General features: G+C 46.4%; 1 protein-coding gene across 1 annotated transcript; it reads left to right on the forward strand.

The window, feature by feature from the left end:
• The first annotated feature begins 13219 nt into the window (after positions 1 to 13219).
• On the forward strand, positions 13220 to 15280 carry LOC147115058 (alanine and arginine rich domain containing protein). Its single transcript, XM_085992125.1, has 2 exons — positions 13220 to 14264; positions 14892 to 15280. The coding sequence occupies exons 1-2, from the start codon at positions 14061 to 14063 to the stop codon at positions 15108 to 15110; spliced, it is 423 nt and encodes a 140-aa protein (XP_085848251.1). The 5' UTR covers positions 13220 to 14060; the 3' UTR covers positions 15111 to 15280.
• Positions 15281 to 16452: the final 1172 nt, after the last annotated feature.

Raw genomic sequence — 16452 nt, forward strand, 5'->3', positions numbered from 1 at the left:
GGGAAGTATGCCTGATAATCTCCCCATCATTTAATCTCTGGCCCTTCCCTCCTCACGTGCTTGGATGACCTGTCAGTACATTGCACATTTTCAGCTGCTCCTCAATGATTCTCCTTTTAAATGATGGCCCCCAGGTACAGCATCTGTGTCCAGCTGAGCAGAGCTTGGAGAGGGCTGCCCCCTCCGACACGGACTTGCCACAGATGTCCCTGCCGCCATCATCACTTGTGAAGTGTGAGTCACCAGGTGAAAACCCAACTATCTGTCTAACTGGAACCACCGAAGTGTGAGTATCTGAGCTGGTGCATTTCTAAGCATGAGTCCTGTGATGGTGCACCCTCAGAAAGAATGATCTCCTCTGAGGAATCATTGTCCTCTGTGTCCATGAATTCCTGCTGCATGTGTGAAGGCCCTAGTGGAGAGAAAAGATATGAATTACTACTGGCAAGGTAGGAATGTTGCAACTTATCATTATGAAGATTATCATATTTCACTCGCTGTTGAAATTAAGGCAACATAACTGAGTGTTGTATGACATGTGGGTCACTGATATTTAATTGTGTCACTAGGTAACTGGGACGTCCCCAACTCCCCATCTCCGATGGCCAGGGATGTCAAAACACCACTGATCTCCAGCGCTTCCTCCTCTACAGTTGTTAGCTGGGAAATCTGTGGAGGACCACTCCCAGTTCTCTCCCTCTCCTTAGTGTTCTGTGCTCTCTTCTCTGACAACAGGAGAAAGAAGAGACCTATGAGTGACTGTAATGGCATGTGTTCACCCGATGGATGGAGTACATTTGGTGAGGGTGATTATCAGGGAGATGCATGACATTGCATAAGGATGAGGGTGAGTGGCAGTGGTGATTGGATAGATGGGGATGTGAAGAAGTGCATAGAAAGAGAAGGATGGGTGAGCTTGCAAGGTAAGTGGGTGTAAGGAGCGATGTGATGGAGCAGGCTTGACAAGGCAGTGTGAGGGTGTGGAGTGATGCACGCAGCAGGATGTAGGTGAATGTCAACTGTAGTTAGGTCACTAAAGCATTTCCTGCACTGAATGCGGGAGCATGGCACGCCTTCTTTGTGGCAGCAGCAAGCTTCTTCCTCCCATTGCCGGGGAAGAGTATCTGTCTGCGATTCCTTCTTGAACCGCTGCAGTCTGTGGTGAAGGTACTCCTACAGTGCTGTTAGTTAGGGAGTTCCAGGATTTTGACCTCTGGGGGGCGATAACGGGGCAATAACGACTTATCGACTGGGCACGGCGAAATGAACGACTCCCGCTAAATTGGCTGAGAGGTTTGTAGCGGCGGTAACACATTGCGCCACGATCTCCTGCGTCCAGAGATCGTGATGTCATTGCTGTGCGCATCACCTCGGTAGCACCCCGAACCCGAACTTCGGTTCCGCCCCCCACAGCATTGCCGGGTGACAACAGCGACAGCTGCAGGAGGCGTTGTTCGGGAGGCCGTGTGCTTCGGGGGTGCAAGTTAAAGGAGATTTTGGCGCGGTAAGTATAAAAATTGTTCCAATGCATTATTTACATTTTTTCCATTTTTCTTCGGCCGCGATCAATCAGCCTGGCATGGAGCTGAATGGGGCGGATTGCGGCTGCTGTCGGGGACCAGCTAACTGGTCCCAATGCAGAGCCTGCAGCGATGGCCCTTCCCTTTAAGGGAGAGAAGGCACCTCGGTTCGCGGCAGCGCTGCACGAGACATTGTGCAGCGCTGCACCACTACCACCCCGCCTGCATCCTTTAGCGTTCCAGAAAGGAAGTGGATCACTTGATTTACTGCTCTACTTCCTTCCTGGAGCGCTAACAGCCAATTATGGGGAAGCTCAGAATCATTAGCGCCTGGCTAAAATTAGTGTCCCAAACGGGGCGATACCGAATTTCTCCCCCCTAGTTGTCTTTTGCAGAGCTTTTTTGGAAGAAAGTCATACCATCTACAGTCAAATGTATCAAAGCTCTGATCAGCTCATTTCAATCAACTTCTGAAATTCAGATGAACACAGACTTCAGGTTTGAGTTTGGCCTCATTCCTAACTACAATTAGGAAATGAGAATGTACTTACTAAAATCAATTTAGTGAGTTTGGAGCATTATTTGAATGAATTATTAACATATCTTGAATGATTCTGGAAGTTAGAATCATATAATGGTACAGCACAGAAGGAGGCCATTCGGCCCATCGTGACTGTGCCGGCTCTTTGGCAGAGCTATACAATTAGTCCCACTCCCTTGCTCTTTCCCCATAGCCCAGCAATTTTTTTCCTTTGAAGTATTTATCTAATTCCCTTATGATGTTACTATTGAATCCACTTCCACCACACTTTCAGGCAGTGCATTCCAGATCACAACAGCTCGATGTCTAAGAAAATGTTTCCTCATGTCGGCTCTGTTTCTTTTGCCATTCACCTTAAATCTGTGTCCTCTGGTTATTGACCCTTCTGCCACTGGGAATAGTTTATCCTTATTTACTCTATCAAAACTGTTTATGATTTTGAACACCTCTATCAAATCTCCTCTTAACCATCTTTCCTCTAAGGGATACGGTAGCATAGTGGTTATGTTACTGGACTAGTAATCCAGTGAATCTGGACTAATAATCTGGGAGCTGGGGGATTTAAATTCAATTAAATAAATCTGGAATTAAAACGCTAGTATCAGCAACCCAACTGGTTTGGTTCACTAATGTCCTTTAGGGAAGGAAACCTGCCATCCTTACCTGGTTTGGCCTATATGTGACTCTAGACCCACTGTTAACTGCCCTCTGAAATGGCCTAGCAAGCCACACAGTTGTGGCAAATCACTGTGACAAAGTCAGCACTGTGGGAGTAATTTCACCACAAGGACTGCAGCGGTTCAAGAAGGCGGCTCACCACCACCTTCTCAAGGGCCCACATCCCATGAGCAAATAAATAAACCACAATCTCTCCACATAACTGAAGTCCTTCATCCCTCTTACCATTCTAGTAACTGTCTTCTGCACCCTCTCTGAGGCCTTGACATCCTTCCTAAAGAATTGAACACAATACTCCAGCTGAATTTAGCATAAGGTTTAGCATAACTTCCTTGATTTTGTAATCTATGCCTCTGTTAATAAACCCAAGGATCCCATATGCTTTCTTAACAGCCTTCTCAACTTGTCCTGCCACCTTCAAAGTTTTGTGTGCGTACACCTCTCTGTTCCTGCACCCCCTTTAACATTGTACCATTTAGTTTATTTAGCCTCTCCTCATTCTTCCCACCATTCTTCACTGATGTTCAGCTCACAGGATGTACACCTGTAGATTAACTCCCTTCCTCCTCCTTGAAAGAGGGTAATTTCTCTGGAGCACGATTCTTAGCTAATGGCTCTGTTGAGATCCAATGACATTCATCATACGTATGGCAAACAGACTCAAGTACCAGACATGATTGGAACTTGAACTGTTTTTAAAAATAAGGTTTTATTTTATTAAGGAACACATTTCAAGCAATAATTCGGGAGCATAATGTGCAAACGTTATCACAAACAATAGCTAAAGCAAATTATAATCAAACAAAACCCAACGGCAATGCTGAACAATGGATTGATACCATAAATGCCACCAGAGATTTCATACGATTTACCCATGGCTGTAGAAGCTTATTGAAGAGAACTTAAGAGCCACAACAGTAAAAGAACAACTCATTAAGAATGCCAAAAAGAAGAAAGTGACGTGTATGAGATAGGGCCAAACTCTTTGAGAACACATAAAAAAGGAAAATAATCCATAGCAACAAGATGGCTTGTTTATCAAAAGGGCAACACTATTTTCACAAACATTTTACGCCTTGTGATACTAAATTCCTGTGATTCCTCATATAGAGAGCAGTAACTCTTTGTCTCCAAGCTTTTGTTCTTGAAATGGTTACAATTTATTACTGAGCTGTTACAAGATTTAGCTCTGCTACTTGTTTGGATGGACATGTGAAGTCTGTCATGCCTATATACATCAATAAACAATAAAACCAAAGGGCATTTAATGGAACTTAAAGTCAAGTTGCAAAGGATCTCAGCCTTTTATAGTTAATTATTAGCTGAATGCTGGTACTCCAATGCATTGTAGTACAGAGAGGTAGAATGGAACTTCATGCTCTCTATTCATCACATCACAAATTCCTGATCTCCACTTTTCCATTGGAGGCAGTGAGCAGAAGCCAAGGCCTCAATATTAACACCCTCCCCATGATGGGCGGGAGATGGTCGGGAGGGGGGTTAAAGACTTAAATATGGGGAACATATCCCTAACATGCCATGCATGCGCCACCGCTTTATTTATGGCAGAACATTTAATTAACATATTTAAATCAGGCTCCCACAGTGCAATTGGGAACCGGATTTAAAATTCACAGCTGCTGTTCGGAAACCTGGCAGTGAAAGGGAGGCGGCAGTTAAGTGCCTTTTACAGCACTGGGAGTGCTCCCCCGCGCCCCCCCCCCCCCCCATTCCCTCAAGAAAGCCTTCGGCCTCCCCACTCCCGATCAAGGCTTCTCCCCCCAAACTGTGATGGTCGACCTCCCCCCCCCCCGCCCGCCTGATTGCCAAGGACTGTCCCCAAGGGTCCCTGACTTTCTCCTTTCTAAGAAATTTCCATATAAGTGGGTTACAGTTTGCATATCAGCGAACCAGATTTCTCACTGTTTTATAAATATCTAATTTCAGCCAAGCAGTTCAAACACAATTTTTTTTGCTTATATTTACTTATGCATTAGTGTGACAGAAAAGTGTGTTGGAAGTGTAACACCCACATTATTACAGACAGGAAGTGCACATGACCACACTATTTTAATATACTATAGATAGATACATACATATATAAGGCCATAAATCCAGGTATTCAGAAGGACCCTTCATATAATTTGGGATTGGTCTTCTGTTTCTTATTATTTAGCCACTTCATTGCTTGATTTATGGCTTTCTCTTTGACCCCATGAGATTTCACTTTAGCTATACCTCTCAGTGGCCTTAGCAAATGCTTTCTGAAACTCAAGAAACACTGGGTCACATCTTGAAGGAAGGAATCTGTAAACGTTAACAAGGTATGGTTGCTGCTGCCGCATATAAACAGATAGAAGGCATTATTAAATAGTTCCTATGAAAGTTAAATCATTCCTTGAATTTAGTTGCCAAAGTGAGACCATTTCCATCAGATTTTTGGGGGAGAAACCATTAGGACAGGTTATAAAGTCACTTAAATGAACATAGCTGGGAGCATTTTGTCACAATGAAGCAGAGGCAGATGGCGCTTTTTTTCAATACAATCACAGAATCGCAGTGCAATTAGATATGAGTTAGTAGGCCTGATGCTTGGTCTTCAGTATGGAAATATGCTTCTGTGAGCTCTTTTCTAGTGTTCTGAAAGTAGTCCTACTTCAAGTCATGTTAAATGCCATTAATGTTTATTAGCTAACTTTTTGTGGAAAACTGTGACAGGCTGGTTTCTCACCCATCCCAGCTTCAATGATTGCATTGTTTAGCTGTTAATGATTGTGGTAACCATTAATGGCGGTCATTAATGTTGAGTAGAAAATTCAAGCAGGCAGTAGCTCTGCCGTAAGTGGATTTCCTGTCTGAAAAATAAAGAAATTTCCTCTTGTCATTCAATCCACCAAACCATTGGGCGAAAACAACTACTGGCTAATTTAAAACTCACCAAAGGTCAATGAAATAAAAGCAGAAGTGTGGTTTTATAGTGTATATTTTCCTGGCTGATTCCCCAGTGTCACACTTGCTGGCAGTGCTGAGGCCTGCAAAATCAGGCCTGTAGTCCCAAGGGCAATCAGCACTTAACTCCAGATTCTGCAGGAAAAAAACATTTAATAAATTTTTGGGTCTATACTTTGTGTGCCTAATTGGAGCCACCAAAATGATTTAAATAAATTACAATGGGTCCCACGACAAATTCACTATTGTCTTTTGTGGTGGACTTCCTTCCTCATTTGCTGAGACCTTGTATAAAATGAATGCTGGAGGCCTTCATGCTGTCTGTTGCAGGGTCCCACTATTTAAAGCAAAGTTGCCATACTTTCAAGACTTAGATTTTTCCTGCCGTTGTTGACTTGCCAAGCTGAACTTTTACGTTATAATTAGTGCTTTCTTTGCTGCTTGTTGTTGTTTTTCTGCAGTTCAGTGTTCCTTTGGTGCACAACTCCAATAGCAGCATCCTTGCTGCCACCAGTTGCCAACCACAGTAGCAAGTACATTCCATTGGGCCTACCAGTGACTGTCCTGGATTTGAGGTGGAACAGGAATTTCTGCAGTGAAAGGAAAGGCAGGTGCAGGATTCTACTATTTGCCCTCAGGCATCTGATGCCCACCAGCAAGGTAGAAATTGTAGAGACATTGGTCACAATCTTTCATCCTCATTGGAGACAGGAATAGTGCTGGAGGACTGGAGGGTTGTTAATTATATACCACTATTCAAGAAAAGGGAAAGGGATAAACCAAGAAACTACAGGCCACTCAGCCTAACATCAGTGGTGGGAAGTTATTGGAAACCATATCAGGGACAAAATAAACTTTCATTTGGAAAGGCATGGGTTAATCAAGGAGCGCTAGCACAGATTTGTTAAAGGCAAATTGAGTCTGACTAACTTGATTGAATTCTTTGATGAGGTAACAGAGAAGGTTGATCAAGGTAGTGCAGTAGATGTTGTATATATGGACTTTCAGAAGGCATTCGACAAAGTGCCACACAGGAAGCTTATTAAGAAGATAGAAGCCCATGGAATTGAGGGGAAAGTGATGGTATGGATACAAAATTAGTTCAGTGACAGGAAGCAAAGGATGGTGGTGGATGGATGTTTTTCAGACTGGGAGGTGGTTTGCAGTGATGTTACCCAAGGGTCAGTTTTGGGTCCATTACTCTTTGCAATTTTTATAAATGACCTAGACTCGGGTGTAGGGAGCAGCATCATAAAGTTTGCAGATGATACAAAACTTGGCAAAGTAGTAGATAGTGATGAGGATAGTTATAGGCTTCAGGATGACATAGACAGAATGGTGAAATGGGCAGAAGCATGGCAGATGGAGTTCAATGCAGGAAAGTGTGAAGTGATGTACTTTGGGAGGACTATTATGGAACGACAGTAAATGGCACGATTTTGAAAAGTGTAGATGAGCAGAGAGACCTTGGTGTCCATATACACAAATCCTTAAAGGTGGCAGAGCAAGTTGATAAGGTGGTTAAAAAAGCATATGGGTTACTTGGGTTTATAAATAGAGGAATAAAGAAAGAAAGAAAGAAAGATTTGCATTTATATAGTGCTTTTCACGACCACCGGACGTCCCAAAGTGTTTTACAGCCAATGAAGTACTTTTTAAAGTGTAGTCACCCTTGTAATGTAGGAAATGTGGCAGTCAATTTGCGCACAGCAAGCTCCCACACACAGCAATGTGATAATGACCAGATAATCTGTTTTAGTGATGTTGGTTGAGGGATAAATATTGGCCAGGACACCAAGGATAACTCCCCAGCTCCTCTTCGAAATAGTGCCATGGGATCTTTTATGTCCACCTGAGAGAGCAGAAAGGGCCTCGGTTTAACGTCTCATCCGAAAGACGGCACCTCCAACAGTAAAGCACACCCTCAGTACTGCACTGGAGTGTCGGCCTAGATTTTTCTGCTCAGGTCTCTGGAGTGGGACTTAAACCCATAGGGCTTGATTTTCCCAGCCCCGAGGATGCCGGTTTGGAGGCGTGTTTGGAGGCGTGCGAGTTGTTAAAATCACCAAAACTGGTGGGCGGGCCCGTTCCCGCCTCCATCCTGCCTCCAAGCAATTTTCCCAAGTGCGTGTTTTCTGACCCGCTTTCCATCCTGCCTCCAAGAGGCGGGATAGGCCCTTAAGGCCCTTAACAACCACTTAATTGCCTCTATAATCCCATTTTGAGAGGCCTTTCCAATTTTAACACATTTCCCCCATCCTACATGCCTCCTCTGGAACACGCCAGGTAATCCTGGTGGCCTCACTAGTGGATTGCTTACAAACAGCTGCAGTTCCACCATTACAAAGGAGTTTTCACCGATGATCATTTGCAGGTGGCAGAACTTTGTTGTTTCAAGTCTGGTGGAACTTTTAGCAGGCATACGCAGTGTTGTGGAAGTTTGGAGCCTGACACCCATCTCCAGTGTGACCTCCTTGGAAACCCCTCTCCCCACCTTGACTAAGCGCTTCCTCAACTGAGGCATAATCCAGAAGCATGACGACCATTTAATTCCTTTCCTCCTGGACATCAGATTCGGATGAAGACCAGCTGCAGCAGCAGCAGAACAATGAGCAACAGCAGGAACATCAATAGGAGCGCCAAGCTGCTAGTCACCCACCTGAAGATGCACAGGCCAGAAGACGCCAGAGCGCCACCATATTGCTGCCCAGGATGCAAGGGACGCACTCATCCTGGCCAGATTTGCTTAGCCTGCACAATCATACACTTTAGTCTCACTCCTTCTTACCAGATCATCGACAATGGAGAAGAACCAATGGAATCCTATCACTCTGACGCCCATTCTGATAATCGCAAGGCGCCCTAAGCCCTCAATGTGAAAGTCCCATTTGCGAAATGACACAGGCCACAAACTACAACAGTTTGCCATCAAAACACTTTATAATACAATCACAATGATGGCTGGTCCAAAAACAAAACAACACAGCACTCAAGTGACTACCCTTGTGACTACTTGTGCTTTATCTTCCTCTTACGCGTGCTCCTACGTGGTGCTTCCCCTGTGGCTTCAGCAGATGTGGAGGCCTCTTGCTCGCTCTCTTGCTGCTCCTGTCTCGACGCCTTTGGCGGGCATCCTCTGGGGTGGCGAACCTGTGCGGGCTCGCCAACAGTCTGCTGCTCCTACGGCTGTGCAGGGGCTGAGACGCCCAACTCATTTGGGTGAGGACTCTGGTGGGGCTCTGACCGAGGGCTTTGCTGTGGCATGGTCGTGTGAGCGCTTGGAGAGGAGCCCCCACTTCCTTGTTGTCTGCCACCAACATCCCTCTCATGGGTCAGCCCAACTTCAGAGGTAGCAAGTGGCTTGACAGCACCTTGCTGCACTGCAGGGGGGCCATGAGGACCCATTTCTGCACTGGAAGTCCTACTCCAGAGGACTTGCATGAAGGTCTGCTTTGTTTGCCCAATAGCTGACCATTGCTCATCAGGAGATGTCATTCTATTCTGAACAATGACCATGTTTTCAATACCCTTGCGGCTAAGTTCCTCCATGGACCATGGAAGGAGTGAGTTAAGTGAATGCATAGCATAGATGCTTAGAAGGATACAAAGGACCCTCCCTGTGTGTTGTAAGTAGTTGTTGTCATGGCATCACAGTGATAGGAAGTGTGAGGGCTGCATGGTAGAATAGTTAAGTGAATGTGACCATAGAGAGAGAGGGAATGAGTAAGGGTGCAGGGATGTAAGTGTCAAGTGGGATGCGGAGGAAGAGGTTGGCAAAGCAGAGTGCTGGTGAGGAGAGGTGATGGGGATCAGATTGAGGGTGATGGGAAAGTCATACTCACTTTTCCGGTGTGGAGAAGGTCATGAAACCTCTTCCTGCATTGCCGCAGGTTCTGCGGCTCATTGAAATGGAGTTGACAACCTGGGCCACTTGTAGCCACACAGCTTTTGTCTGCTGGGGTGGCTTTTTTCTCCCTGAGGAAGGGAACAGCACCTCCTTATTACAGCTGGCTCCGTACACCAGAGCTTGGAGGGAGGGCTCATCAAACCGAGGAGCACACTTTTGCTTGATCGTTGACGTTTTCCACAATTCAACTCCTTCATATAAATTGCAGAGCCTTTGCAGTCTCCAGAAGAATCAAGGCTGCTTGCAGGCCTTAAATCCAACAGCATTGATGACGTCATCGGAGGCGACTTTCTGTATGAAAAGACTCATTGGACCAGTGGTTCCCACATGCAGGAAATCAATTGGCCAATTAGGGGAAAATCGCACTTTTTCAACACTTCACTTAGGAGTCGGGGTCCTGACACGATTTCCACCTGACATGCCCCAGCCCGCCCACACTGACAAAATCCAGCCCATAATGTTCAGAGGTGAGGGTGCTACCAACTGAGCCACTGGCTAATACAATATAAAAGCAAAGAGATCATGTTAGAACTTTATAAATCACTGGTTAGGCCTCAGCTGGAGTATTGTGGACAATTCTGGGCACCACGCTTCACACTTCAGGAAAGATGTAAAGGCTTTAGAAAGGGTACAGAAGAGATTAACCAGGATGTTACCAGGGATGAGGGACTTCAGTTATGAGGAGAGGTTGGAAAAGTTAGGGCTGTTCTCCTTGGAACAGAGAAGGTTAAGAGGTGAATAAATAGAGGTTTTCAAGACGATGAGAGGTTTTGATAGAATAGATTGAGAAAAATCATTCCCTCTGGAGAATGGGGCAATACCTAAAGAGGGGGTGATGGAAATAATCTATATGGTAAAGCAAACTTATTGATGTGTGGCCAGGATTATGAAAACATAAGGTCATGTAGACAACTAGACAGTTCATTGGCAGTGCCAGTGACACTGGAATTATGTTTTTAAACCAGTTAGGCTCCTAACCTCAGGTCACAATTCACAACAATCAAAATCACATTTTGACTTACCCTGTCAAAATGACCCAGTGTTCTAAAAATATTCCACATCTGAGATGTAAACACGTGATCTGATTTTAGTCCGTTTTCCAGGACTGTGAAAATAAATGATAATTGTTTATTTTTGCATCACCACCAGCTGGGATAATATTATAATTAATTACCTCCAGATATACTGGATAAGATAACTGTTCACATCAATGTAGTGTGTGAATTATTATTTTACTAACGCTTTATTAAAAGTGGGTACAGTTGCAAACCCCAAATCCAATCCAAGGGGGAAAACTTGGGTGGCGAAGAGGGGCGCTAACATTGGCGGGTGCTAATTTTAGCACCACGAAAAAGTTAGTGCCTCTCCACCGTAAATTCAGTAGTAGTGCCCCGAGCAGCAGGTGGGGTGCTACTGGAAAGCATTCCACCTCCTGCTTGGGGCGCTACTACTGAATGTCGCAGCGCTACGTGCAGCAGCACCACATAGCGCCACGTCATTGGAGGCCTCCTCCCCTGATTAAAGGGTCATTGTCTAGCGCTGTGTGCACCAGGGCCCAGCCGGACCACCGGGGAGTGGGGTGACGTGAAAACAGCCCGGCACTTGAGCGATCGCAGCCGGCACCCAGCATACAAAAGTGAAAGGGGGCAGGTGCTGCCAGTCAGTCAAAATAAAAATGGCCGCCCAACACCTGCCCCTTTAACTTGCGCCGCTGCCGCTACAAAACCTCCCCCTGATCCTGTCGCACATATCGTCCGCCGACAGGTCAGGGGGCACAAGGGAAGTTTGCGGCCTGGCCACAAGTGGGGCACTGCGCACGGTGATGACGTCATCGCCGGCAGCGCAGTGCCACAGGGCACTACTGGCCACCGCTGCTGCTAACCTCCCACTGAAGTTCACGAGAGGTGTTAGCAGTGTCGCGCCCGGGCATTAGAGGATTTGTGCCCGGGGGCGCTAACGAGAGGTGAAAACCAACCCAATTTTTCCCCGCATTTTTTGAATAGAGGACTGTAGTGGTACCGATGACCCTGAAATGCAATATTGGGCCTGCATTTGCTGGAAACTTGCACCATAGTAATTACACATTAACAGCCTCTGCCATTATTATTAATATGTAAAAGTTCCAGGAAATAATGGACAAAGTGAGTTATGCCATTATTTGCACGGCATCATAATTTGCTGGTACATTTGCACCACTTTGCCGATGGTCTCTCCTAAGCCAATAAAATCTCATGCTCACTGCTCAGCCTGCCATTGCAGTCAATGACGATCGCCAATTTGCAGCAATTTGTGCCGCAGCCACTTAGACTAAAAACTAACAGCGTGGGTATTGATGTGATTTATGGCCCTCACATGACTTTCAGTCTGGGAGGACAACAAAGGCACCATTGGAACTGTGGAGCCTCACCCCAGCAGTCTGGAAATTGTTCTCAGAGTTTACTTTTTCTAATTAACTCGAGTTGGTGCTCTTTTTTGGCCAGTTTTGCCATCCAGAGTCCTGAGTGTCTGAAGGCAATTCATTTCAGGACTGCCAGCTTTTTCTACGTGTGTGTAAGGAAGGTGAAAGCACTGAAATGTCCCATCCACTGGGCATTCCCTGTTCTTGACTAGCATGGACAACCTGAAGGAGGGGCAGAAGGTGCAGGCGCGTCACTTTAGACACCATGGTCGGAATTTGAACCAATCTAGCTACTACCCCACCCCCGAGAGTGCTCAGGGAACGAATGTCATTTGAGGCACTGTAAGAGGAGCTGTGTGTGTAGACTGCGCTTCACCAAGGAAGCAATTGGCCACCCATGTGAGATATAACTGTGGACACGCCACGGCCCGACCATCGGGTGCTTAAAGCACTCTTCTGGTGCCTGAACAGGTTGGGGGGGGGGGGGTTGGGGGTTGTCTTATAGTGTGCCCCTGATAAAGTGGCAGAGAGTGTAGTGGTCTGCGGCACACAGCAGGATGGATTCACCCTTCAATTACAGACACGTTGCCCTTGGAACCGAACCCAAGCCGCATGTCCGTGGACCCATGGGTGGTGACCTCCCAGAGCAGGGCACGGTGCCAGCGGCCGGAGAGCAGCTCAGGTGTTTGGACAATTAACCCCCCCCCCCCCCAGTCCTCACAGCGCTCCTCCCCCCCCCCCCCCCCCCCCAAGTTCCACCAGCAGACTGGAGGTGGATCAGGAAGTCTGGAACCATTTTCCCCTGGAATGATTCCCGTGGTAACACAAACACAAAGGACGGGCAAGATTTAAACAATTGAACGTTTATTCAGTGCAACAACGGGCAGCAAATAATATCAGTGTAAAAGCAGACGAGGAAACGAAGTAGTAACCTCTCATTAAACGCCAGCAGTGAAATCTGTGGGAAAACGGCGAGGAGTGCAGTGGATTCCTTTGTTGTGCAGATGAAATAAGGATATTGTTCCCAGACTGAACTGGCACACGCTTTTGGTACACCCCGGGGACAGGCAGTTTCTATTCCCTGTCGGTTACACTCTGCACGCCTGTCTGTGCGCATCAGCGACTGACTAAGGATTAACAGCACCAAGCAAAGCGAGCTGGACATTTCACTGGGGTGTGCCAGACTTTCTCACCGTTACTGGAGAGAAAACAATCAAGAGCTAGAAACAATTTCTAAAATTGAACTACCAGCTCAAATAGCAACACTCAAGTAAAAACACTTTAACTAAACCCTGCTTTGAATTAGAACCACTAAGTTGCCTCTCCCAGGAACAGGATCGTCTCGAAACTCGCCATGCTGCCGCTCTGAGACTTTAATGTTTCGCTGGATAATTCCATTGATGGTTTGATCTAGAGGGCGGCTGTATTTGTGATGTACGGTGTTACTCGAACGGATCCGTGACACACTTCTCAGTGTTTCCCAATGCATAGTTTACAGCTACAATGGGCTCTTGTGTCTTCTGGTCGGGAGCAGCAGTAACTAGAATGGGGGATGCGATGTCTTCTCACTCTCAATTATGTGCAAGCGTTGCCTGATCATTGACATGCGCTCGCATTCGCTGGAGCGGCGGCAAGCCCACTCTCTCCTCCCTCCCCCCCTCTCTCTCTCTATTTGAACCTGCCAACTTTTTTCTTTGGCGAGTGCAGCGGACCATCTCGGCGGCGAGTACAACAATAGGCTTTGACCCCCTCTCTCCCTCGGAGCTTTCCATAGTCCCAATTACAAAGCGGATTGGTACAGTGGAGCGGAACGAGCCCAGCTTCCCCTCTCTGGGTGCAAACCCGCTGCTCTTACCGGGGGCTACCAAGAGTTAAAAGCTGGGACTGAACAATCTTGGCATCGGGGAATACCCCGCAGAGACTTGCAAATCGAGTCAAATACAATGCTGCATCTAGAAGCGGTGGGCATTTATTCCTTGACTGGGCTGTAAAGCTATCTGTTTAGAAGCTCCCACCGTTGTGCATGAGCAGTACTGTGAAGAGTCCACGCCCGCCAGTCTATCAAGGATGAGCAATGACAGCCAGTACGAGGACACTGTCTCCAGCATGGTGTTGGAGAATATCAAGCACAGGCTACGGAGCGCCTTCCGGGGCCCCTCGGCACCGTGCGAGAAGCCCGAGTCCTGGACTCTGAGCAGGAATCCCCGAGCCGACCAGGAGCTCCGCAGAGCCAAGATCGACGGGGCCATCACTTGGCTCCGAACCGAACTGGTGAGAAAAAGCTGCAACCTTTTAACCCTCAACTCTTCCCCAAACGATGACTCGAATTGAACCCCAGCTCCCTGTGGTCACGGTTTCGCCGCTCCCTGTATTGCCGTGCTGGGATCCCACTGCTCGTGTTGGTGCCCCCACCCCTTACCCCCTCCCTCTGGAGATTTACCAACTGTTGGGGAGCCTGACAAACAAACAGGGGCAAGTGCGCGTACCCAGCCCGCTAGCCACCGACTCCTGTATTAACTGCAAGGAAGCTGAACAACTAGCTTCCTGCAACTTTCCTCTAGAATTCTTTTAATTAAAGCAGAGCCTTTCCCCGGCTTCTTTTGTTCAAAATAGTCACCTTTTCTCTAACTGGATGAATGGGTTTTGTTGAGCTAGTTGTGTGACTGGTGATTTGGGGAAAGAAATTGTAGATGCAGACTGGTGTTAATGGGGGTGGGCGAGCGAGGCTGATGATGAGGGTGATAATTTTGTGATTTTTCAAACAAAATTCACAGTAAAGAGACACCTCGAATAGATGTAATGCCTGTCTGTCCCAAGGAAAAGTCCAATCATTTGAATATTAATGGTTAGCATATGCAAATTTTTCAGAAGTGGCTGTCTCCCCTCTTTGATTTGCAGTTGGAGATGCGGTCCCAGGATCGGCAGCTCGCCAAAACCTTGTTGGAGTTAAACAGCGAAATTCAAAAGCTAAGGAGTGAACACGAATTGTCCAAGAATTCGGGCAGCAGGTCACCAGCCGGGGTCCAGGATCGTGAACTTCAAACCTCTGGGCAACAAGACAAGGGAGCAGAGTCGGAAGGTTCTGTCGTCAGAAGAGCAGAAAGAAAACTGGTTTAAAGTTGAGGAGTCTTTCACAGTCAGAATCAATCGCATGTCACAAAGACCAATGTGATGAAAACCCAACAATACGGTCGGACTTTGCCTTATTAATAGACGAGTTGTAGTGGAAGGTGATATTGTGACTAATATAAACACGTTAGGTCGAATTAAATAACTTTAATACATTATGTTTGTGGCATTGCAAATGTATCATATGTTCAGCACAAAAGAAGGTAAGCGATGCAATAACTAGGTTAAACAAAATGCAAAAATCTACCCCAGCACCGATTTACTTTCCGATTTTCTCGCTCTTGCTCGCATACTTTGCCTTGTTACACAGGCTTGGGCAGGCTGAGCTCGCAGATGTTTAACGTTGCGAGCCTGCACGGACCTTCCCAGACAGAATGGGAAATGACGGCGTCAGTTGCATCCTGTGCAGATCTGGTGCGGCTTTCGGTAACCCCAGCGTCAGCCTGCCAGGTTCGCTGAATTTGCACCTGTTCATATGTTGCCATATCCATTCAGCAAATAATAACAAGAACTGCCACTGTTGGAGGCAGCGCACAGCCGCGGCATTGTTTACAGAAGGCACTGCTGTCCTTGTCACCAATGCCAACTCTCAGCAGCACTGGCAGAAGTGGCAGAGGAGAACAGAAACTTGCCTGCGTTCAGGATTTTGCAGCAAAGTGATTTTGCTGCCATTCACTTTTATGCACAGTTCGTGAAGGAACCCGTACTAAAGAAAATAGGAGCGAAAACTTAAGTAAGAAAAACAGCGCATGCTCGGGAGCAACCACATTTTTTTGGGTCACCTGTTCCCATCTTGGCGCCTGCCTATAAATGGAACCATCTGGGAGCTAGCACAGAAGCACTGCAGGAAATAGTTCAGCAATGTACATAATCCATTCTGCTGTACTTTTGATACTGGTGTCATGCTCTTGAGTGTTGAGCCAATGACAAAAGTATCTATCTGTAAAAACCTTACACTTACTGTTAACTCTCCATTATAAATTCCTATGCCTGTGTTTATAATGGAAACTGCCTATGTAAACTTGCCACACTGTAATTACACGCTCCCTTCAATGGAGGTGCTGCTGCACTACCACTACACTTGGTCTCTCTCCACGGATGCTGCCTGGCCTGCTGAGTTTTTCCAGCGTTTTCTGTTGTTATTTCGGATTTCCAGTATCCGCAGTATTTTGCTATTGACTTGGTCTAGTCTCATGTGCAATGCCATGGGAGCTCAACTTGTGTATTACTAAAAATCTTGAGTATGTTGCACGCTCTATTGGAACCTCTTATGTAAACATTTCCAAAGGGAATTCCAATTTAAAAATGTCAGCATTTTCTTACTCCATTT

The sequence above is a fragment of the Somniosus microcephalus genome, chromosome 7 (assembly GCF_052327205.1).
Source record: "Somniosus microcephalus isolate GS21.2 chromosome 7, FLI_Smic_1.0, whole genome shotgun sequence".
Lineage (NCBI taxonomy): Eukaryota > Metazoa > Chordata > Chondrichthyes > Squaliformes > Somniosidae > Somniosus > Somniosus microcephalus.

Bases quoted from the DNA above. Each gene is read 5' to 3' on its own strand.
- LOC147115058 (XM_085992125.1), top strand. From the start codon at position 14,061: ATGAGCAATGACAGCCAGTACGAGGACACTGTCTCCAGCATGGTGTTG. The intron at 14,265-14,891 runs GTGAGAAAAAGC...TTTGATTTGCAG, and splicing joins CTTGGCTCCGAACCGAACTG to TTGGAGATGCGGTCCCAGGA.